The sequence below is a fragment of the Monodon monoceros genome, unplaced genomic scaffold, assembly GCF_005190385.1.
Source record: "Monodon monoceros isolate NGI ecotype Baffin Bay Population unplaced genomic scaffold, NGI_Narwhal_1 Super_Scaffold_15, whole genome shotgun sequence".
In the NCBI taxonomy this organism is placed as follows: Eukaryota; Metazoa; Chordata; class Mammalia; order Artiodactyla; family Monodontidae; genus Monodon; species Monodon monoceros.
Genome location: NW_021703771.1, coordinates 76,421,902 through 76,444,895, shown reverse-complemented (window position 1 = coordinate 76,444,895; position 22,994 = coordinate 76,421,902). Strand labels below are relative to the sequence as shown.

Here is a 22,994-nt window from a genome sequence, read left to right as displayed (position 1 = left end):
GTGAGAGGCCCGCGTACCGCAAAAAAAAAAAAACCCCAAAAAACAAAAAAAAAAACTTTGTATTTTCACAAACACTTAACTAGCACTTACTACGTACCTATCACTAATATCTGTAAGTGCTTTAAGAATACTAACTTATTTACAAATTTTAACACATTTACTCATCCAGATAACCCCATGAGGTGTAGGTACTCTTAGCTTCTCCATTTTGTGGGTGAAAAAACTGAGGCACAGAGAGGTTAAGTTACTTGTATGAGGTCACACAGCTGGGAAGTAGCAGAACTGAATCCAGGCAGTCTGGCTCCAGAGGCCTTGCTCCCAAACGCTCTACCTCTATGGTCACAGGTACTCTCCTGGCCTGTAAAATGGGCTTAATCTAAGCTCCTTCCCTTGTTTCGTTTATGATCCTTTGATCTTCAATTACTATATCTTATACCATTTCTGCTGTGCTCAGCATGGTGCCTGAAGCATCGTCTGTACTTAATTAATGTACTTAATTAAGTCACTTTCCATCCATTTCTTCATTGATGACCTCAGACCCCACAAGGATTTGGGTGCCCCATTGATGTTTGGGCTCTGCCTTAGCTCTGCCTTTTAGGGCCATGATGTCACAGGGAAGGCACGCTCTGCATTTAGGTTTCCTCAATCAGTAAAGTAGAGATAGTAATGACCTGGTCAGCATCCTCCCCCGGCTCCTCGCAGGGATCAATGAGACATCATCGCATGGGCAGGCGCCCTGTAAACCCTGCAGCCCCCTAGCAATGCAGGAGTTCAGTTTCCTATGCAGCCCAGCTGTTTGGACTGTGCAGTGTTGATAGATGGTTGAATAGACTGCAGTTTTCCCATGGAAATGTTGATGGACCCAGATGAATTGGAGGTGATTGATGCATTGTACGTTCATCTCAAGATGGAACTTGCCTCTGGGCAGTAATGACACCCAAGCAGTGGGCGAAGCTTCCAGGTTTGTTGCCGTGGCCACGGCATGGTCCACACTCTGAGTTGATCGTCTGCAGTTCTATGAACTTAAACTTGCTGCGTGTCCAGGGAACTAGTTAATTCTTCCTTCGGTTCAGAGTAGGCATGCCAGTGACAATACTTGTAGCCAATGTTTGGTTCTTAGACCAAATCTAATTTATAGTTTTGGAAAAATAAACTGTGCTGGGGGTGGTGGAGAGTACAATTTACTGGGTGAAGGACATTCTTTCCTCCTCTTTCACATGTTGCCCCCCTCCCCCCTTGGTCCAGGTGTTCCAGAATTGGATACAATGGTTTGGTTACTGAATTACAACAACCAACCTTGGAAAGTACACATTTCTTTTACCAGAGTATTGTGGCATGCTTTGTGTTCATCTTCACAATTTTGTTTTTGTTTTTAGAATCTGAAAACTTGGTTTGCAGTTTTTGTTGAATAACAACGATGATATGTACGTATATGGACATCTATGCAAACACACGCATACACACACACGCAACCTCAGACATCTACGTCACTGTTCAATTTCTTCCCTGCCCTTGGTGTTATCTTTCAAGTTCCTGATACCTTTTGGGGGTGGGGGTAAGGGAAGAGGAGCTCAACGCTGAGCATTCAGGTCTGTCATTATAGTCTGAATTCTGGTCTTTAGACCCTCAGTTCTTTGGTTGATTGTGATTTGCATGTCAGTTTTTTTTTCCCCAGTGATTTAGAGCAGTGTCTAAAGATCATCCAGAAGATGATTTCAGACAACACTAACTTCTGTCCTGTCCCCTGCCCCCTCTCTGGGCACTTCTCCCCTTCGTGGCTGGACTCAGGATGCTGGGGGCATGGCAGGCTGGGTCCCTTTCACAGCATCAGAAGTTGTGCAGAGTCTCGGTGGGTGGAGGGCTGGGGGGCGGCGGGTGGGTTTGCCAGACCTTCAACTTGGAACCCAGGCTTTCCTGGTTAAAATCTTCAGCTGGGATGCATTCCTTCCCAGTTCAGAAACCTCAAACGAGAGCAGTCCATCTGACTTGTTTTCTGGGTAGCTTGAATCCTTGAACTCCTATTTTCACTTCCTTAAATTATCCTGGCATGGACATATTTGCTACTTCCAAGTTTTGTTTTAGTAATAAATCCTCTACTTACGTAGTAAAACCCAAAGAGTAGCTGTTTTTTGGTTCCATCTTCTGATGTCTTCTGAGTGAGGTAAGTCTTAGAAGACACTGGTAACTAGTAAGAAAGTTGAGTTTGCTTTAGAAACAAAGTACTGTTTTTTTGTTGCTTCTTGTAAGAACTTGAAGCCATGGATTTGTTGCTGCATTCTCTTGCAGCTCTTCCATGATGTGCAGACCAGCTTTGCCCAGATGGTTAAGAGCACAGACTTTTATTTTGTCTTCAGCATTTCTGTTCTTTCAGCTTGATGCCTTCCTCCCCACCCCAAATGGACAGCCGCGCGTTCCTCCTCCTTCAAATCGGTTGCTCCTTCCATAAACATAGTGAAGAGGCTTTGTTGGTTCTTAATTGAGCTTCCAGGGTCCTCGCGGCTGGATCTGTGGTTGTGTTTGGATTTCACGCAGCTTCTGCTTTGAAGGCAGCGGGAGGCCTCAGCAACGACTTCACGTGCTCACAGCTCTAATCAGGGCAGAAGACCTGACAGAGTTTTTCTCAGGACCAAGTTCATTCACTTGCTAATCGTTTTTGGCTCTGAGGAGGTTTGGGATTTAAGTTTCTGGGCAGTTTATTTCCTTCTTCTTACTCTGCAATTGTAAGTACAGGTAACATACTAAGTGGAGAAGTGTAGACTTTCAGATCTGAAAGGTACTGAGAGTTCTTTTAACCTGCTTTTCAGACAGTGAATTTAGTTGTTGTCCCCTTTCTTCAAATTATATTTAACCAGAAGCCTGGCAGGATGACTGAGAAAATCAGAGCAGCGAGCAGTAGTGTACGTGGGTGTCAGTTTTAAAGGAAGCCTGTTAGTTCACTCGAGGGGCCCAAGAACCGGAAGTAAGTGGTTTAGCCAGTGTTGTGCATGGCAGGACATGGACTAAAGCCAGACTAAGAAATCAGGTTCCCTTCATTAGAAAGCAGGTTATTGGCTGCAGGGGCCGTAGGGAAAGAACTGACACAGCAAGAGGGCACAAGGGAACTGACTGGGGTGACAGAAATGTTCACATCATGATTGTGGTGTGGTTACATGGCTGTATGTATTAGTCAAAACTCATCGACTGAAAATTGGTGAGTTTTATTATATACAAAGTGGATAAAAAGTTATAAGGGGTCTCCTAAAACATGTTCAGGATTTTTTGGGGGAGGGAGGGAAGGAGATAACATTTTTTCTGCTTTTTAATTCAGTGTAATTATATTAAATGATTCTTTCAAAAATATCAAAAGAAAAGAAACAATCAGATTCACTTCATTCCCAGTCTAGTCTGCTTTTCCAGTTGGCAGATTTACCATCACTCTGTACCCCTTGCTGCTGTTAGTTATACCAAGGCTTTGCACACCTTTTCTCTAGAAGGCCAGATAGTAAGTATTTTAGGCCTTGTGGGCATTTGGTCTCTGTCTCAGTTACTCAATTCTGTTATTGTATCTCAAAAGCAGCCAGAGACAATATGTAAACAAAAGAGCGTGGCTGTGTTCCCATAAAACTTTACCTCCAAAACCGGGCAGTGGGCTGGATTTGGCCCATGCGCTGTATTTGCTGATCTGTGAGTTACACCTTTGTTCCTTTTGGAGAAACTCAGCGAAATGGGCGTTTTTTTACATCCTCACCAGAAAGATGAATGTTATAGAAAAGTGGGATTGTAGAGGCGTTTGGCAGACAGCAGGTCCTCAAGGGCTTGGAATGCCCAGCTAAGCTCAGAGATTTCGCTCTGTCAAGGAGGGGATGATTTTGCTCAGGTGAGATTGTGGAGGATGAACCAAGAGGAAGGAGGGACTGAGCATGGGAACCAGTTTCTGGATGATTGTAGAAACCTGGGCAGCTGTGACAGTAAGACAAGATGGAGGAGATCTAGTGGAGGGGTACTCAACATTAAGATGGAGAGAACTCAAAACCCTGAAGACCTGAAGTCCTGGGGATGAAGAATCTGGAGGAGGCGGCGGACGGCTTCCACTTTCTGGCTGGACAGCTCTGTACGCCTTGGGGTCATTGACCAAAATAAGGAAAATGGGGGAGAGGCAGGCTTGATGAGAAGGATGAGTTTAGGTTTGAACTGTGTTGAGTTTTAGATTAGAGAGCAGAATTTGGAATGCATCACTGTATAGCTCTGTAGCCTTCAGATTTTTTTTTTTTTTTTTTTTTTTTGTGGTACACGGGCCTCTCACTGTTGTGGCCTCTCCCGTTGCGGAGCACAGGCTCCGGATGCGCAGGCTCAGCGGCCATGGCTCAAGGGCCCCGCCGCTCCACGGCATGTGGGATCTTCCCAGACCAGGGCACGAACCCGTGTCCCCTGCATCAGCAGGCGGACTCTCAACCACTGCACCACCAGGGAAGCCCCGCCTTCAGATTTTTGATCGTGCTTTTCCATAAGTAAAATATTTGCGGGCACACACTGACAGTACGTAGACATTTATCTCTAAGTAATACACACATTCTACTGGACTAAAACCTAACATAAGAATTAGGCATATCCAAAGGGTAAGAAATATTTTTTAAAAATCACAAGGCAAATGTATGTTTAATGTGTGATTCTTCATTAACATTAGGATGTTACATCATGAGATGTGACACCATATTTCTAGTAGGTCTCTTAGATCTGGTCATCATTTGATTAGCAACATCAATTCACCGTTTTTGATAGTTGGCTTGGGCTTGTGTTACCTTCGGTGTGCAGTTCATTTTGCTTTCCTTGCTACTCCTTGTCCCTTTGAGATCGGTGGCGGATCCTGAGCTGAAGAAGGGAGGTCATGGCTGCAGTTTCCTCCCCTTAGAGTGCACACAGGATGTTCTGACACGGGAGAAAGAGGATGGCTTGTGAGGAAATCGGGTCCTTCCATATCCAGAGGGAGGAACTGTGCTTGCATCAGGGGTCTCAGAAGCTGCAAAGGCAGCGGCACAGCTGGCTGTGTCCTTTTGTCTCAGGCTGCCGCTGGGGCTGAGACAGGCTGGGACCTGGGACCCTTTGCTTCAGCGCCTGCACCTGGACACACGTCTCCTCGGGCAACAGAATACAAAGAAGCTACAAGGGACTAAAAAGAACTGCGTGCATGCGCAGCCGGGGCAGATTCTGCACAAGATACAAAAAGAGCAAAAACCCAACAGCTGCTTCTGAAGAGCCGGGAGCAAAAGCGGGGCACTGCGCATGCCCCCTGCGCTCAACCCCTCCAAAGGGGCGGGCAAAACACCTGAGCCCCCCCTCCGGCCCATCCCTCTGGACCCGCCCCCACCCTCACCCTATATAAAGAACCAGCTCGCCCCACCTCCGGGAGTGAGCAAGGGAACCTGTTACTTGTTTTTGCTCCCCCTGCTGCAGCAGGGACCCCAATAAAGCCTTGCCTGAATTTTTTGTCTGGCCTCTGATCAATTTCTGTTGATTAAGGAGGCCAAGAACCCTGGTCGGTGACAGACTCCCCCCTTCACCGTTCTTCCTGGAGACACTGATTGTAGTTTTGACTCATTAGGAAAGGCCAGTGGGTCAGGGGCCCGTCTGACCAGGCAAAAAGAATTCCTCAATCCTTCAACGTTATGGAGCTAAAACTCAGTACACCCTGTGTTTCAAACATGGTGTTATTGCCTGAATTCATACTGCTATACTTAAATCAGTTTTATCAGATAGTTTTTTGTTTTTGTTTTGTTTTTTAATATTTATTTATTTGGCTGTGCCGGGTCTTAGTTGCAGTACACGGGATCTTCGTTTCTGCATGCAGGATCTTTTCATTGCGGCATGTGAACTCTTAGTTGTGGCATGTGGGATCTAGTTCCCTGATCAGGGATTGAACCTGGGTCCCCTACATTGGGAAGTCAGAGTCTTAGCCACTGGATCAACAGGGAAGTCCCCTATCAGCTAGTTTTAAAATTAAGGCCTACAGACTTCAACAAAACGGGGTGACAAAGAAAGTCATTCTAGGATAGAGTTGCGTGTCTCACTTCACAAAAAGATACTTGGAGGTCCGAACAGTAGACCACCCTTCTGAATTTTGGGGAGACGTTATAATACATTGAATCAGGAGTGTCAGTAAGTTGAGAAGGCGGAGGAGTTTTGATGTCAGATCCTTAACCATTTAATGTTTTTAGAAGTGCTGGGAATTCTGAGAATATTGTAATGAGATGTAAATGTTCCACCCAAGCCTTGCTTCCTTCCCTTTGGTTCAGATCGTCAAGAACTGACCTCCTGCTAAATGTTCATCTCCTTTGCATTGGAGGTTCCTCCCCAGTACAGTGCCTTGTATGTGGTCATTGCTCCATACTGTTGTGGAATTAAATTGAGTTGTGTGATCTGTGATTGATTCTCCTAGTCAAAGAATACAGTATACCCAAACCCTGTTTGCATCATCTGTCACTTGGTGGCCCTTTTAGGGGACCTACATGAGATGCAGATCTACAAACATGAGTTAGATCGATTTCCGAATCAACACATTTACTTTATTTATTTATTTTTGAATATTATCTTACTTATTTTTTTTATACAGCAGGTTCTTATTAGTCATCCATTTTATACACATCAGTGTATACATGTCAATCCCAATCGTCCAATTCATCACACCTCCACCCCCACCCCCTGCCGCTTTCCCCCCTTGGTGTCCATGTTTGTTCTCTACATTTGTGTCTCTATTTCTACCCTGCAAACCGGATGATCTGTACCATTTTTCTAGGTTCCACATATATGTGTTAATATACGGTATTTGTTTTTCTCTTTCTGACGTACTTCACTCTGTATGACAGTCTCTAGATTCATACACGTCTCTACAAATGACTCAGTTTCGTTCCTTTTTATGGCTGAGTAATATTCCATTGTATATATGTACCACATCTTCTTTATCCATTTGTCTGTCGATGGGCATTTAGGTGGCTTCCATGACCTGGCTATTGTAAATAGTGCTGCAATGAACATTGGGGTGCATGTGTCTTTTTGAATTATGGTTTTCTCTGGGTATACGCCCAGTAGTGGGATTGCTGGGCCATATGGTAGTTCTATTTTCAGTTTTTTAAGGAACCTCCCTACTGTTCTCCATAGTGGCTGTATCAGTTTACATTCCCACCAACAGTGCAAGAGAGTTCCCTTTTCTCTACACCCTCTCCAGCATTTGTTGCTTGTAGATTTTCTGATGATGCCCATTCTAACTGGTGTGAGGTGATACCTCATTGTAGTTTTGATTTGCACTTCTCTAATAGTGATGTTGAGCAGCTTTTCATGTGCTTCTTGGTCATCTGTATGTCTTCTTCGGAGAAATGTCTACTTAGGTCTTCTGCCCATTTTTGGACTGGATTGTTGATTTTTTAATATTGAGCTGCATGAGCAGTTTATATATTTTGGAGATTAGTCCTTTGTCCGTTCATTTGTTTGCGAATATTTTCTCCCATTTTGAGGGTTGTCTTTTTGTCTTGTCTGTAGTTTCTTTTGCTTTGCAAAAGCGTTTAAGTTTCATTAGGTCCGATTTGTTTATTTTTGTTTTTATTTCCATTACTCTAGGAGGTGTATCAAAAAAGATACTGCTGTGATTTATGTCAAAGAGTGTTCTTCCTATGCTTTCCTCTAAGAGTTTCATAGTATCTGGCCTTACATTTAGGTCTTTAATCCATTTTGAGTTTATTTTTGTCTATGGTGTTAGGGAGTGTTCTAATTTCATTCTTTTACATGTAGCTGTCCAGTTTTCCCAGCACCACTTATTGAAGAGACTACCTTTTCTCCATTGTATATCCTTGCCTCCTTTGTCATAGATTAGTTGCCCATAGGTGCGTGGGTTTATCTCTGGGCTTTCTATCCTGTTCCATTGATCTATATTTCTGTTTTTGTGCCAGTACCATATGGTCTTGATTACTGTAGCTTTGTAGTATAGTCTGAAGTCAGGAGGTCTGATTTCTCCAGCTCCGTTTTTCTCCCTCAAGACTGCTTTGGCTATTCGGGGTCTTTTGTGTCTCCATACAAATTTTAAGATTTTTTGTTCTAGTTCTGTAAAAAATGCCATTGGTAATTTGATAGGGATTTCATTGAATCTGTAGATTGCTTTGGGTGGTATAGTCATTTTCACAATATTGATTCTTCCAATCCAAGAACATATATCTTGGATAGTATATCTTCCATCTGTTGGTATCATCTTTAATTTCTTTCATCAGTGTATTATAGTTTTCTGCATATAGGTCTTTTGTCTCCCTAGGTAGGTTTTTTCCTAGGTATTTTATTCTTTTTGTTGCAATGGTAAATGGGAGTGTTTCCTTAATTTCTCTTTAATATTTTTCATCATTAGTATATAGGAATGCAAGAGATTTCTGTGCATTAATTTTATATCCTGAAACTTTACCAAATTCATTGATTAGCTCTAGTAGTTTTCTGGCGGCATCTTTACGATTCTATACGTATAGTATCATGTCCTCTGCAAACAGTGACAGTTTTACTTCTTCTTTTCCAATTTGTGTTCCTTTTATTCCTTTTTCTTCTCTGATTGCTGTGACCAGGACTTCCATAATAGTGGTGGGAGTGGACATCCTTGTCTTGTTCCTATCTTAGAGGAGATGGTTTCAGTTTTTCACCATTGAGAATGATGTTTGCTGTGCGTTTGTTGTATATGGCCTTTATTATGTTGAGGTAGGTTCCCTCTATGCCCATTTTCTGGAGAGTTTTGATCATAAATGGGTGTTGAATTTTGTCAAAAGCTTTTTCTGCATCTATTGAGATGATCATATGGTTTTTATTCTTCAATTTCTTAATATGGTGTATCACATTGATTTGCGTATATTGAAGAATCCTTGCATCCCTGGGATAAATCCCACTTGATCATGATGTATGATCCTTTTAATGTGTTGTTGGATTCTGTTTGCTAGTATTTTGTTGAGGATTTTTGCATCTATGTTCATCAGGGTTATTGGCCTGTAATTTTCTTTTTTGTAACACCTTTGGTTTTGGTATCATGATGATGGTGGCCTCATAGAATGAGTTTTGGAGTGTTCCTTCCTCTGCAATTTTTTGGAAGAGTTTGAGAAGGATAGGTGTTAGCTCTTCTCTAAATGTTTGATAGAATTCACCTGTGAAGCCCTCTGGTCCTGGACTTTTGTTGGCTGGAAGATTTTTAATCACAGTTTCAATTTCATTACTTGTGGTTGGTCTGTTCGTATTTTCTATTTCTTCCTGGTTCAGTCTTGGAAGGTTATACCTTTCTAAGAATTTGTCCATTTCTTCCAGGTTATCCATTTTATTGGCATAGAGTTGCTTGTAGTAGTCTCTTAGGATGCTTTGTATTTCTGCAGTGTCTGTTGTAACTTCTTTTTCAATTCTAACTTTATTGATTTGAGTCCTCTCCCTCTTTTTCTTGAGTCTGACTAATGGATTATCCATTTTGTTTCTTTTTCTTGATGAGTCTGACTAATGGTTTATCAATTTTGTTTATCTTCTCAAAGAACCAGCTTTTGCTTTTATTTATCTTTGCTATTGTTTTCTTTGTTTCTATTTCATTTATTTTTGCTGTGATCTTTATGATTTCTTTCCTCCTGCTAATTTTGGGGTTTGTTTGTTCTTCTTTCTCTAGTTCCTTTAGGTGTAAGGTTAGATTGTTTATTTGAGATTTTTCTTGTTTCTTGAGGTAGGCTTGTATAGCTGTAAACTTACCTCTTAGAACTGCTTTTGCTCCACCCATAGGTTTTGGATCGTTGTGTTTTCATTGTTATTTGTCTCTAGGTATTTTTTGATTTCGTCTTTGATTTCTTCAGTGATCTCTGGTTATTTAGTAACGTATTGTTTAACCTCCATGTGTATGTGTTCTTTACGTTTTTTTCCCTGTAATTCATTTCTAATCTCATAGTGTTGTAGTTAGAAAAGATGCTTGATATGATTTCAATTTTCTTAAATTTACTGAGGCTTGATTTGTGACCCAAGATGTGATCTATCCTGGAGAATGTTCCGTGTGACAAGAAAGTGTAATCTGTGTTTGGATGGAATGTCCGATAAATATCAATTAAATCTATCTGGTCTATTGTGTCATTTAAAGCTTGTGTTTCCTTATTAATTTTCTGTTTGGATGATCTGTCCATTGGTGTGAGTGAGGTATTAAAGACCCCCACCATTATTGTGTTACTGTTGATTTCCTCTTTTATAGCTGTTAGCACTTGCCTTATGTGTTGAGGTGCTCCTATGTTGGGTGCATAAATATTTACAATTGTTATAGCTTCTTCTTGGATTGATCCCTTGATCATTATGTAGTATCCTTCTCTTTCTCTTGTAATAGTCTTTATTTTAAAGTCTATTTTGTCTGATATGAGAATTGCTACTTCAGCTTTCTTTTGATTTCCATTTGCATGGAATATCTTTTTCCATCCCCTCACTTTCAGTCTGTATGTGTCCCTAGGTCTGAAGTGGGTCTCTTGTACACAGCATGTATATGTGTCTTGTTTTTGTATCCATTCAGCAAGCCTGTGTCTTTTGGTTGGAGCATTTAATCCATTCACGTTTAAGGTAATTATCTATATATATGTTCCTATGACCATTTCCTTAATTGTTTTGGGTTTGTTTTTGTGGGTCCTTTTCTTCTCTTGTGTTTCCCACTTAGAGAAGTTCCTTTAGCATTTGTTGTAGAGCTCATTTGGTGGTGCTGAATTCTCTTCGCTTTTGCTTGTCTGTAAAGCTCTTGACTTCTCCATCGAGTCTGAATGAGATCCTTGCCGGTAGAGTAATCTTGGTTGTAGGTTCTTCCCCTTCATCACTTTAAATATATCGTGCCACTCCCTCTGGCTTTTTAATTTCTGCTGAGGAATCAGCTGTTAATCTTATGGGAGTTCCCTTGTATGTTATTTGTCATTTTTCCCTTGCTGCTTTTAATAATTTTTCTTTGTCTTTGATTTTGTCAATTTGATTACTATGTGTCTCAGCGTGTTTCTCCTTGTGTTTATCCTGCCTGGGACTCTCTGCACTTCCCGGACTTGGGTGGCTATTTCCCTTCCCATGTTAGGGAAGTTTTTGACTATAATCTCTTCAAATATTTTCTTGGGTCCTTTCTCTCTCTCTTCTCCTTCTGGGACTGCTGTAATGTGAATGTTGGTGCATTTAATGTTGTCCCAGAGTTCTCTTAGGCTGTCTTCATTTCTTTTCATGCTTTTTTCTTTATTCTGTTCCATGGCAGTGAATTCCACCATTCTGTCTTCCAGGTCACTTATCTGTTCTTCTGCCTCAGTTATTCTGCTATTGATTCCTTCTAGTGTATTTTTCATTTCAGTTACTGTGTTGTTCATCTCTGTTTGTTCTTTAATTCTTCTAGGTGTTTGTTCTTTAATTCTTCTAGGCCTTTGTTAAACATTTCTTGCATCTTCTTGATCTTTGCCTCCATTCTTTTTCTGAGGTCCTGGATCATCTTCACTATCATTATTCTGAATTATTTTTCTGGAAGGTTGCCTATCTCCACTTCCTTTAATTGTTTTTCTGGGGTTTTATCTTGGTCCTTCTTCTGGTCCATAGCCCTCTGCCTTTTCGTTTTGTCTATCTTTCTGTGAATGTGGTTTTCGTTCCACAGGCTGCAGGATTGTAGTTCTTCTTGCTTCTGCTGTCTGCCCTCTAGTGGATGAGGCTATCTAAGAGTCTTATGCAAGCTTCCTGATGGGAGGGATTGATGGTGGGTAGAGCTGGGTTTTGCTCTGGTGGACAGAGCTCAGTATAGCTTTAATCCACTTGTCTGCTGATGGGTGGGGCTGGGTTCCCTCCCTGTTGGTTGTTTGGCCTGAGGGGACCCAGCACTGGGGTCTACCCGGCTCTTTGGTGGGGCTAATGGCGGACTCTGGGAGGGCTCATGCCAAGGAGTACTTCCCAGAAATTCTGCTGCCATTGTCCTTGTCCCCATGGTGAGCCACAGCCACCCTCTGCCTCTGCAGGAGACCCTCCAACACTAGCAGGTGGGTCTGGTTCAGTCTCCTCTGGGGTCACTGCTCTTTCCCCCTGTTCCCGATGAGCACACTACTTTGTGTGTGCCCTCCAAGAGTGGAGTCTGTTTTTCCCCAAGTCCTGTCGAAGTCCTGCAATCAAATTCCGCTAGCCTCCAAAGTCTGATTCTCTGGGAATTTCTCCTCCCGTTGCCAGACCCCCAGGTTGGGAACCCTGCTGTGGGGCTCAGAACCTTCACTGTAGTGGCTGGATTTCTGTGGTATAAGTGATCTCCAGTTTGTGATTCACACACCCAGCGGTAATGGGATTTGATTTTATTGTGATTGCGCCCTTCCTACCATTTCATTGCAGCTTCTCCTTTGTCTTTGGATGTGGGGTATCTTTTCTGGTTAGTTCCAGTGTCTTCCTGTCAATGATTGTTCAGCAGTTAGTTGTGATTCTGGTGCTCTTGCAAGAGGGAGTGAGCGCATGTCCTTCTACTCCGCCATCTTGAACCGGGACACCAACACATTTCCTTTAAAACATTGCAAAATAAAGCAAAATCCTGTGGTTAAAAATACTTTAGTGATCAAAGTACTTGATGTGAAGGGCTGTCAGAACAACTCTGGGCTCACTGTCTTTGTGGAATTAGAGATTTTGCTGACTTGAGCCTATAGGCTGAAAGCATAGCTTTGGGACGTCTTTCTCATGGGCCACACCTGCCAGGACAGAGGCTGATCTAGTCAACAATCTGATTTCAGTCTCGTACAGAAAATTAGAAGGGAATAGCTCTAGAGTTTTTGCACTGGGGCATTTACTCTAATGTCTTAATCTTTATGTACACAATCCTTTCCACATTTTGGAGAATTAATTAGTTAATAAAAACTAATCCTTAGTACAGAGCAAGTATCTTGTCAAAGATTGGAGTTTTGTTTTGGAGTTTCATTTTGTTTATAATATTTCCCAGTATAGAAATGACCTCCTTTAATCTTGAAACATTGAAACTTGCAACAAATACCCTGATATCACAATCAGTAGTTCTGTTAATTTTAGTTACTCACTTGTGTGGGGAAAATAAAATCAGGTGACTTGTGCGTTGGTAAGAACATGAAGTTCTTTGTCTTTCTGATGCATTCAGTTATTTATTTCACAAACATTGTGCACCAGCAATGTTCTAGATGCTGGGGAATAGCAATGAATAAAAATGAAGACTCTACTTTCATGGTGCTTGTATTCCAATATAAATCCTAAAACATTTTTAGGTAGGATCAGTGATAACGGTAAGCTACCAAATTTGGGAATATATTCTGGGGAAGCTAATAACAAAGGCTGTTGAGATTTTATTTTATCTCCAATTTATGCTGTTCCAGAGGGGGCTACCTAAGCTTTTGCGAGTTTGTGTGTCTCTCTAGCAACTTTTGTTTTGAACACCGAGGGGACTGACGACCTGAATAAATCACTTTTTTAATCGAACGAAATATGTAATTATTTGCTTCATAATGTTCTAAGCTCTTTATAACTATTAACACTTAATTTTCATCACAGATCTGTGTAGTAGGTAGTGTTATTATCTCTGTTTTACAAATGAGCCAGCTGGGTAACTTGCCCCAGGTACCCAGTTAGCAAGAAGTAGGATTGAGATTGGAACTCAGGCTCTTAACCACTGCCCTGTTGCATTCTGATATAAATTATAAAATAGTATTTTTAAAAATCGTAAGATATTTCTTTTTTTTTTTCCTTTTTGCCTTTGGGATTTCTCTGAAATTTTAGGGTCATTTACAGGTTTGGGAAGAGGGGAGGAAGTCTGGCTGTCTCTCCCTGCTGCTTCCATTCTGTGGGAACTCCCTGTCCTTTGCCTTCCTGATTCTTTTCACATTGAATTATGTGTTTAATTTGTGTAAATGGAATGTGTTTAATCTAATTTTATTTAATTCTGCGTTTCTCTCAGCGCTGCTAGACTTTCAGTAAGTTCCTTGAAGCAAAGAACTGGTAAATAGATACATTTGACAAATAGGTTAAAGTGTACTGTGTATTACAAATTCTAAAACCAGTTTATTTGAAATTGGGGATGTTCCCCTCCTTCGTGGGACTGCGTAATAGTTTGATTTGGCTGTTTATAAATGTGTAATTGTATTCTAAACAATAGGATAAGTGAACAATAGGCCATCTTGTATTGGAATAATAAAACTGGAGGCAATACTATTTAAAACTTAGCATATTCAATAGACATGTCCCTTGAGGGGAAATTCTTTTTACTTTTTAAATTTTTTATTGAAGTATAGTTGATTTACAGTGTTGTGTTAGTTTCAGGTGTTTAGCAAAGTAATTCAGTTATATATACATATATATATATATATATATATATATATATATATGTATATATATATGTATTTCTATTCCTCTCCAGAGTCTTTTCCATTATAGGTTATTACAAGATATTGAATATAGTTCCCTGTACTATACAGTAGGCCCTTGTTGCTTATCTATTTTATATATAGTAGTGTTTATCTGCTAATCCCAAGCTCCTAATTTATCTCTCCCCACCCCTTCCCCTTTGGTAACCATAAATTTGTTTTCTTTGTCTGTGAGTTTGTTTCAAAATTCATTTCTATCATTTTTTTAGATTCCATATATAAGTGATATCATATGATATTTGTCTTTGTCTGACTTACTTTGCGTAGTATAACCTCAAGGTCCATCCATGTTGCCGCAAATGGCATTAGTTCATTCATTTTTATGGCTGAGTAATATGCCATTGTATATGTATATCACATCTTCTTTATCCATTCATCTGTGGACGGGCATTTAGGCTGCTTCCATAGGGGAAAGTCTTTAAGCCACTCTAGATTCTGTATTTGGGTAGGTAGCAACATGGTGTTTCTACTTGGTAATTCTCCTACATCTCAGGGATCTTCTGATTAGTTGAGGTCAGACCATTTATATTCCTCAGAATCTTCAAGGAGATTCTTGCCTTTTCTCAGGCAAATGTTCTGCTGTTTTGTTCAGTTCCCTCTTGTCCTATCCAGAAACTTCATCACACCTTTCATCTCAACCTTCTTCTCTGTGTCCGAAATATTTCCTTAATGCACTGAAGCTATTTCTGAAATCCTGTTTCTTCAGTGAAACTTTGCATAGTTAAAAGAGAAATCTGGGGCTTCCCTGGTGGCGCAGTGGTTGAGAGTCCCCCTGCCGATGCAGGGGACACGGGTTCGTGCCCCGGTCCAGGAAGATCCCACGTGCCGCGGAGCGGCTGGGCCCGTGAGCCATGGCCTCTGAGGCTGCACATCCGGAGCCTGTGCTCCGCAACGGGAGAGGCCACAACAGTGAGAGGCCCGCGTACCACAAAAAAAAAAAAAAAAAAAAAGAAATCTGGCCTCATCTTTATTTCTACTTATTATTCAAGGGTGAAATTTTATGAACATCCATAGTGCATGGTTCCTTCACTTTACACTTAATGGACTGGTTTATCCTGCACATGACAACTAATATGAGTTGGTTTTGTTCTCGTATTTTGAGCAAAGAACTTGCTTGGCACAGTAAACATGAATTGCAATTCTTTTGGTCATTGGGCCTTGTTTATTTTAGGAAAGAGTTTATCACATGTGGATGAACATGAAATAAAGTGTTATTAGGTTTGTGTTGGTTTGTTAGGGCTGTCATAACAAAGTATCACAGACTGGGTGGCTGAAACAACAGGAATTTATTCTCTTGAAATTCTGGAGGCTAGAAGTCTGAGATCACAGTGTTAGCAGAGATGGTTTCTTCTGAGGCCTCTCTCATTGGCTTGTAGATACCTTCTTCTCCCTGTGTCTTTACGTGTTCTTGTCTGTGTATGTGTGTCTCCTCTTCTTATAAGGACTCAGTCATATTGGGTTTGGGCTCATCCATATGACCTCATTTAACTTAATCACCTCTAAAGACACTACCTCCAAATACAGTGATGTTCTGAGGTATTGTATTGCTGATTAGAACTTCAACATATGAATCTTAGGAAGATCAATTCAGCCATGACAGGGTTGAAATGTACAATATAGTTGTCTTAAATTTTTATGACAAGTTAAAACAAAAATTCCTTTTAAAGCTTAAAAGTAGGCAAAGGAAGAGAACCTTCTGAAGGAGGGGAGATTGTAAGATATTGGTTTGATCTGGCTTAAAACTGGCTAAGTCATTTAGGGCAAAATTCATAGTAATTAGTCCTTTGTCCATACTTTCCCAATTTTTTGGATTCAATAAAATGTGAAGTATCTTTTAAGTACCTCTAGGTTTCCATGATTCTATTTTAATAATAACTGTTTTGTAATTAGCCCTTACTGCTGATTTAGGAAGGTGTTTGGAGAGGAATTTTTATAACCTCATGTTTGCAGGGTAGAATGCAAAAGGATCAGGGCTTGTGTCAACAAACCTTGATTTGAATTTGAGCTCTTCTGTATTGAGCTGAAGAAAATGGCTGACAAAATCCTTCTCTTGGCATCTTACCAGCTACGTGACTGTGGACAAGTTATGCCACTTACACGAGCCCTAATTTAGTCATCTATGAAACGGGAGTAAAGTTGTAAGGAGGCTCTCCTTGGCTTTTGGCCCTTGTCACTGTTGACTACTGCAGCTGGATTCTGTGCAGCTGCCCCCGGCTGCCCCAGTGGCATGACACTCCATGCCTGCGGACTGCCTGCTCAACTCACATGCCATGGAGGCCACTTGTGGCTCGAGGCCATCAAAGTAGAACTGAGTTTATATCAGTGTCCCCAACCGTGCTGCTGTGTGACAGATCCCCTCTGATAGACACATGTCACTTCAGGGAAGATGGGTTGGTTCTGAATAGTTACCATAAAATTAATTTTTTCTTAATCTCTTCTTCCTGTATTTATTTGATCGTCCCAAATGGTTATCAGGACATTGCTCCTCTTTCTACATCTTATCAGGAGGTGAAAGCTTTTGCCGCTTTCAAAACTTTCAAAAAAGTGGGGCAGAGATATCATTTAGCCTAGGATATCAGATTTTGAGATGCATGGACCTTAGTATTGCCAGAAGTAAGTGCCTGACCTACGTCTACTTTTCCTGGTTCAGAGTACCCGCATAGAGAACTTTCGTGAGAGTTAAATGAAGTGTGTTTGTGTATGTGTGTGTGTGCTTGTGTGTTTGGGTGGGAAGGGGACAGCAGCATGCCTTCCACATACTTTATTCTAGTTAAATTGAGTTTTCATCCTTTGTGTTGGGATTGAATTTATATAAATATACCTTTTAAAACACTAAGGTGGCTTTTATTTTTGGGCTTAAATAGATCAACTAATTTAGTATAAGATTTTCCAGTAAAACCATTAACGTGTTGACCAGAGAGTTCTCTATACAGGAGTAAAGAATCCCAAGTTCTTTTAGGATTACCTATTTTAATCATTATATAAGAACATTAAAACACTGTTGGCAGTAGTATTTGACCTGGAAAAATTCCCATAAACTAACCCATTTAACATTGTCTTTCTCTGGTACCACTGCTGGTACCTACTCCTCTAGATCTTGTATTCATCAGAACTTTTTCAGTTGCAAGGGACAGAAGCTCAACACAGATAAGCTTAAGCTAACAAGGGAATTTATTTTGATTTAAGTAAAAAGTACTGGGGTTAGAAGTATCTTTAAGTAGGGTTAGATCCAGGGACATGTTGGCTTTACTGGGACATCTTCTTTGTCTCGAATAGATTTATTTTGTAAAACTGATCAGAAAAATGACTGCCAGTGTCCCCAAGTTTGTATGTTTATGACTTGTAGTTGGAAAGGAAGAAGGGGACTCTTTCTTCCTATGTTCATATATCAAATATCAGGGAAGATTTTGATTGGTTCTGCTTGAGTTACATGGTCATCCCTGAACCTATAACTGGCTGATGGATAGAATAGTGTGGCCAATCACTGTGGCAAAGCATCTTGATTGGCAAGTCCACTGGGATCACATGGGCTGGGAGAGGGATGGTGTTCCAGAGGAAGACTGCTTAGCAAACAGACAAACATATGTCTAGCACAGATAACTAGCATTTCAAGTCAGCAGGGGTTAGTGTTTATTCTTTTAGCTGAAAGGGAATGGGATGGTAACCGTCAAAATTGTGTAGGATAGGGCTTCCCTGGTGGCGCAGTGGTTGAGAGTACGCCTGCCGATGAGGGGACGCGGGTTCGTGCCCCTGTCCGGGAAGATCCCACATGCCGTGGAGCTGCTGGGCCCGTAAGCCGTGGTCGCTGAGCCTGCGCGTCCGGAGCCTGTGCTCCGCAACGGGAGAGGCCACGACAGTGAGAGGCCCGCGTACCGAAAAAAAAAAAAAAAAAAATTGTGTAGGATCCATTTGAAATTTCTCTTTTTGCATTTTTAAAAATAAAACATTTTAAATTATTTATTTTTTAAAGGTGGTAAAAGATACAGCACATAAAATTGACCATTTTAACCTTTTTTTTTATCGCAGTATAATTGCTTTACAATGTTGTGTTACTTTCTGCTGTACAAATAAGCTGTGCATTAGATTTAAAATCTACTTAAAAAGATGAGGACACATTTGAAAGATGTCCTTCAGGTGGAATATACATTGTATAGACAATCAAATAGTGGAGCATAATTGGCAATTCCTGAGGTTGATTTAAATGTGGGCATCTTTTTGAGTAAAGGAACAAAAATGACAATAATGGACGCTTTTGCTTTTTTTTGGTAGGGTTAGATGATTGCCTGCAGCAGTATGTCTACAAGTTTGAACGGGAGAAGATAAATGGAGAGCAGCTGCTGCAGATTTCCCATCAGGATCTTGAGGAGCTGGGTGTCACACGGATTGGACACCAGGAACTTGTGTTGGAGGCTGTCGACCTTCTCTGTGCACTGGTTAGTTCAGGAAAAGGTGATCTGTACCGCCATATGTTTTTAAGAATCTCATCTTCTAAACCTCCACAGTTTTGCACTTTAGCTTATCATCATTTTCTTACTGATCCATGGAAGTAGAACATGAGCTGAATATAATATCAGAAGGGAAGAAAAGAAATCATTTGCTAGGTAGAGTTGGCAAGCGATGGCCTACAAGTTCAATCTGGCCCACGATTTTTGTAAATAAAGTTTTATTGGAACGCAACCATGCCCATTCATTTAAGTGTTATCTGTGGCTGCTTTTGTGCTACCGTGGCAGAGATGGGTAGTGGTAACAGGGACCGTGTGGCCCCTCAAATCCTAAAATATTTACTCTCTTGGCCTTTACAGAAAAAGTTGGCCTTTTATGGAAAAAGTTTCTGTATTCATCTTATTTTCTTATCTTTTCAAAAAGAAGAAAAAGATGAAGATGGTCCTGAATGAACATGTCATCTTCTATATTGAAAGGACAAATGGGTTCTGATTTTCGTGTCTGTTTTTGTTACTATAAAAAGAATTTTTATGTTTCACAGATATCTGTGATATTTCAATAACTGATACTGGTTGGAATAATCAACCTGTGGAATGGCAGCTAGATGGGAAAAAATGTGAACTTAGTTACATTTCGCAGCTGACTGAGTTTTGGCTTGAACGTGAGTGAGTTAAATCCTGCCAGGTTCCGACTCGTCATTACATCTGTGGCCGTGTGGGTAGTAGCTCTTTTAGGTATGGTTTAAAACCACCTCCAAGGGTACTGTGTTTATAAATTGGTTGGCACAGGGTGGGGTCCTTGTCAGTCTGCTGTGATGCCATGCGAAGGATGCTGTTTCCTTAACTGTCAGGATTTGGGCAAAGTCGGCAGCATTCAGGCTGGTTTAGTTACGCTGTGAACCTGAGCAAGGGGTGTATACAATTATATCACCGAGAATGGTGGGAAAAAATGTGCTCCCGATTATTTTGCCATTGCTGGTCCGCGTTCCATTGATTCTTTAACACTTGCTGCATTGTGCGTGTTCTTCTTCTTAAAGTGGGTAGAGCCTTGTCTTCTGCTCTGAGATGTGCTACTCTTGTTTAGGAAAGTAATGGGGAAATTATTTGTGGTTGATAAATGAGCTGCCACCAGGAAGATGCTGTGGCCAAGTGATCTGAGAGCTGGTCTGGGAAGCAAGCTTTTGCATTTTAATCCACGCTTTTCTGTACAATCCTGGCTCTGTGACCTCCAGGGAGATGGTGGTGTGTGTTTTCCCCGTTTGTACAGTGTTGCTCCCCTAGATGTGGCTGTGTACTAACCTGTAAGTGTTTTGCACTGCCCAGAAGATATCTGAGTCCTGTTTATTATTAAAACTGTTTGTTTTTCATACAGTAAGACATGTTTGAGTTTAGTCTTGTCCTTTCTGGGAACATTACTTTTTGGACTTTTCTGCTATTTCAGATCGTCTCTTTCACTTTGTGGTAGGACTTGGAGGGCAGGTCAATAACTTTGAAATCCACAGTGTGGGAGGAGAGCAGGCAGGATGGACTGGAGGCACGTTGTGGACCTCAAGTGGGATAATTAACATAACAGCTGCCTCCCCGCTTACCTCCCTTCCCTACCTCTTAAAATATTAGACTAAAGTGAACAGAGCTGGACAAATGCCAGAACCTAAAGCTGTGTTTTATCTCTTACAATTTCCTCCTAATTTCCTTTGTAGACAAAGTTTTGACCTCAGACTCATTCTGGACATGTTTCGTGTAGCAGAGTGCCAGTGAATGCATTTGACACGAGGGTCACAGAGAGTTCTTAAATGAATGTGCCTTTTCTGGGTTGGGGAGGATTTTAGATCATTTCACTAAAATATCTTTAGCCTTGCTATAATCTCCTTTTAAAATATTCTTATGGTAATGCATCTATTGATTATACTGTGTTTAACCCATTCACACCATATAGATCTTTGTGTATATAAATAGGTGGTAAGTTTTTGCCTTGAACTGTCCATCCCCTGGACAGTTAATATGTGTTTGCTGTTGTCCCTGGTATTATGGAAGACATTTTTATGTAAACAGTTTAGTGGCTGTTGATTTTATGATAGACAGGAAATGAGTAGAATTAGAAGTAAGAGATGGGGAGGAAAAAACAAAAACCACTGGAAAGTTTTGGAAAGAAAAGTGCCGATAGGATCTTTAGGAATCTAAAATAGGGAATAGCTATTGATTAAGGTTCCAAAACCGATAGGGAGCAAGGAGAAAAACTCCCTTTTGTGAACACTGACCTTGGCTGGCTGGAGTGGCTTAGGAGAGAGGGACTTGTTTTCTGAGGCAAACCAGGACCACTTCCCAGGATTGAGTTCAGAGTCGGAGCCCAATTTTTCTCCCTCTGTCTGGGGCAGAGGGTGACTGGGACCGGCTGTAGAGCTGCTTTTTCCAGTAGCTATTAGCCACATGTGACTATTTACATTAAAATTAATTAAAGTGAAATAATAAAATTCAGTTCCTTAGTCACAGAGCTACATTTCAAGTGCTCAGTAGCTACTTGTGGCCAGTGTCTACCATATTTGGATAGTACAGATAGAGAACATCTTCATCATTGCAGAAAGTTCTGCTGGGGACAGCTTTTGTCTCTAGGGTGGGATTGAGAGTAAAAATGTGTAATTGTGAGACCCATTTTCGTTGCCAGATCAACCAAACCCTAGTTTCCTAAAGACCGAGGCAGGGGCAGATTTGTTTTTAAGGTTGAAGTAGCCTGAGAAAGTGAACAAAGTTGGAATCCTTACACGTATGAAGTGATGCCACCTACCTGTGTGCTTAAGTGAAATACCTGTAATGTATCCACCTGCCCTGGGTGCTTCTTGCACTCGTGTACCCCTGAGTATACCCCTGAGATGACTCACTGTTTATCGTTTACCCAGCCATGGCAACAGTTAAAAACTGGTATCCTTTTTGTTATGGGGAGAAATAGTGAAGGAAGAGGAATCTATTCTAGCAATTTGTATTTAACTTGATCTTGCTTATGAACTTATTAAACTGTGAAGTATACTTCTTAGGCTGAAACTTAATTGACCCAAGTCAGTAAAATGGATTTGATTGTGTGACTGTGAAACTCCTTAATCACCATGTATGTTAGACCACAGACAGAGCTAGTAGGAATGGGGAAAGAAAGTGGCGGAGAAGTTGTGTGAGGTTTGTCCTTAGCTAAGATGTGTACAATTTATGACACCAGAAGAGTGAGCATCTGCCTCTTTCCTTTTCTCCTGTCTCATGCGTTGTTTCTCTAGCCAGACCAGGAAATGACCCCTGATGGCTAACTTCTAATGACGTGAGATCTCAGTGGAAGGTTTGTAGTACGTGTCTAGATTTTTGGAGATTCATTTCATTTCTTACTTTGTACTGTCTCGATGCCTTATCTTAAATTAAGCAATTTCTGAAGGAGACAGATATTAGGGAAAAGATTAGTGAAAATAATCAGATCTGGTCTGAGAAATTATTCATTTACTATCTTTCATTGTGGGACACTTAAGTCAATAATCCTTTCCTGATTATGTTTCTATAGTAGAGGTTCTTTGGAGCTAATATAATCAGTTTCTTGTTCTCTTCTTATTGTGGAGTGGGGTGGAAGGGGATGGAATTTTCCTTCCTTTCTTTGTTCCTTCTTTACTGCTTTTTAAAATTATAATCTATATAGAAAAAGCAAAACTGCAGTGACAGAAAGAAGATCAGAGGTTGCCAGGGCCTGGGGGTTGGGGAAAGTGACTATGCAGGGGTATGAGGGATGTTTTGGGGGCGATGCAAATGTTCTGTATTGTGATTGTGATGGTGCTTATGTGACTATATACATTTGTTCAAATTGATTATGTCGTGCACTTAAAATTAGTGAGTTTTATGCATCATAAAGTATACCTTAATAAAACTGATGAAAATTTCTGAAGTACCTTAAAACATAAAATAAAATTATAATTATTATAGCTACATCTGTCTATCCTTCTAGTCCCACGATTTGTTTTTTGGGAAAAAAAAAAAAAAAGAATCAGAGAAACTGAATGGAAATGAAAAGAACCAGTTAACAAGCTACATTCTCCTTTATTTTAATATTAAAAGTGGTAGGTTTGTAGAAGATTGAGGTTTAAAATTTCCTGTAACACTAAGATGAATTTAATCCTCTTTGAGTTCAAGAAATAAATGTTGTCTACAGTAATAAAAG

The 22,994-nt window shown here is 40.7% G+C and overlaps 1 protein-coding gene across 2 annotated transcripts in view; it reads left to right on the top strand.

Moving 5' to 3' along the window:
* The window catches only part of CNKSR3 (CNKSR family member 3), a 100,114-nt gene that overhangs the window by 45,039 nt on the left and 32,081 nt on the right, over positions 1-22,994 (top strand). For both annotated transcript variants that reach the window (XM_029224164.1, XM_029224165.1), the window contains exon 2: positions 18,639-18,802. In XM_029224164.1, the coding sequence (XP_029079997.1) occupies positions 18,639-18,802 (164 nt within the window). The remainder of the gene's footprint in view (positions 1-18,638; positions 18,803-22,994) is intronic.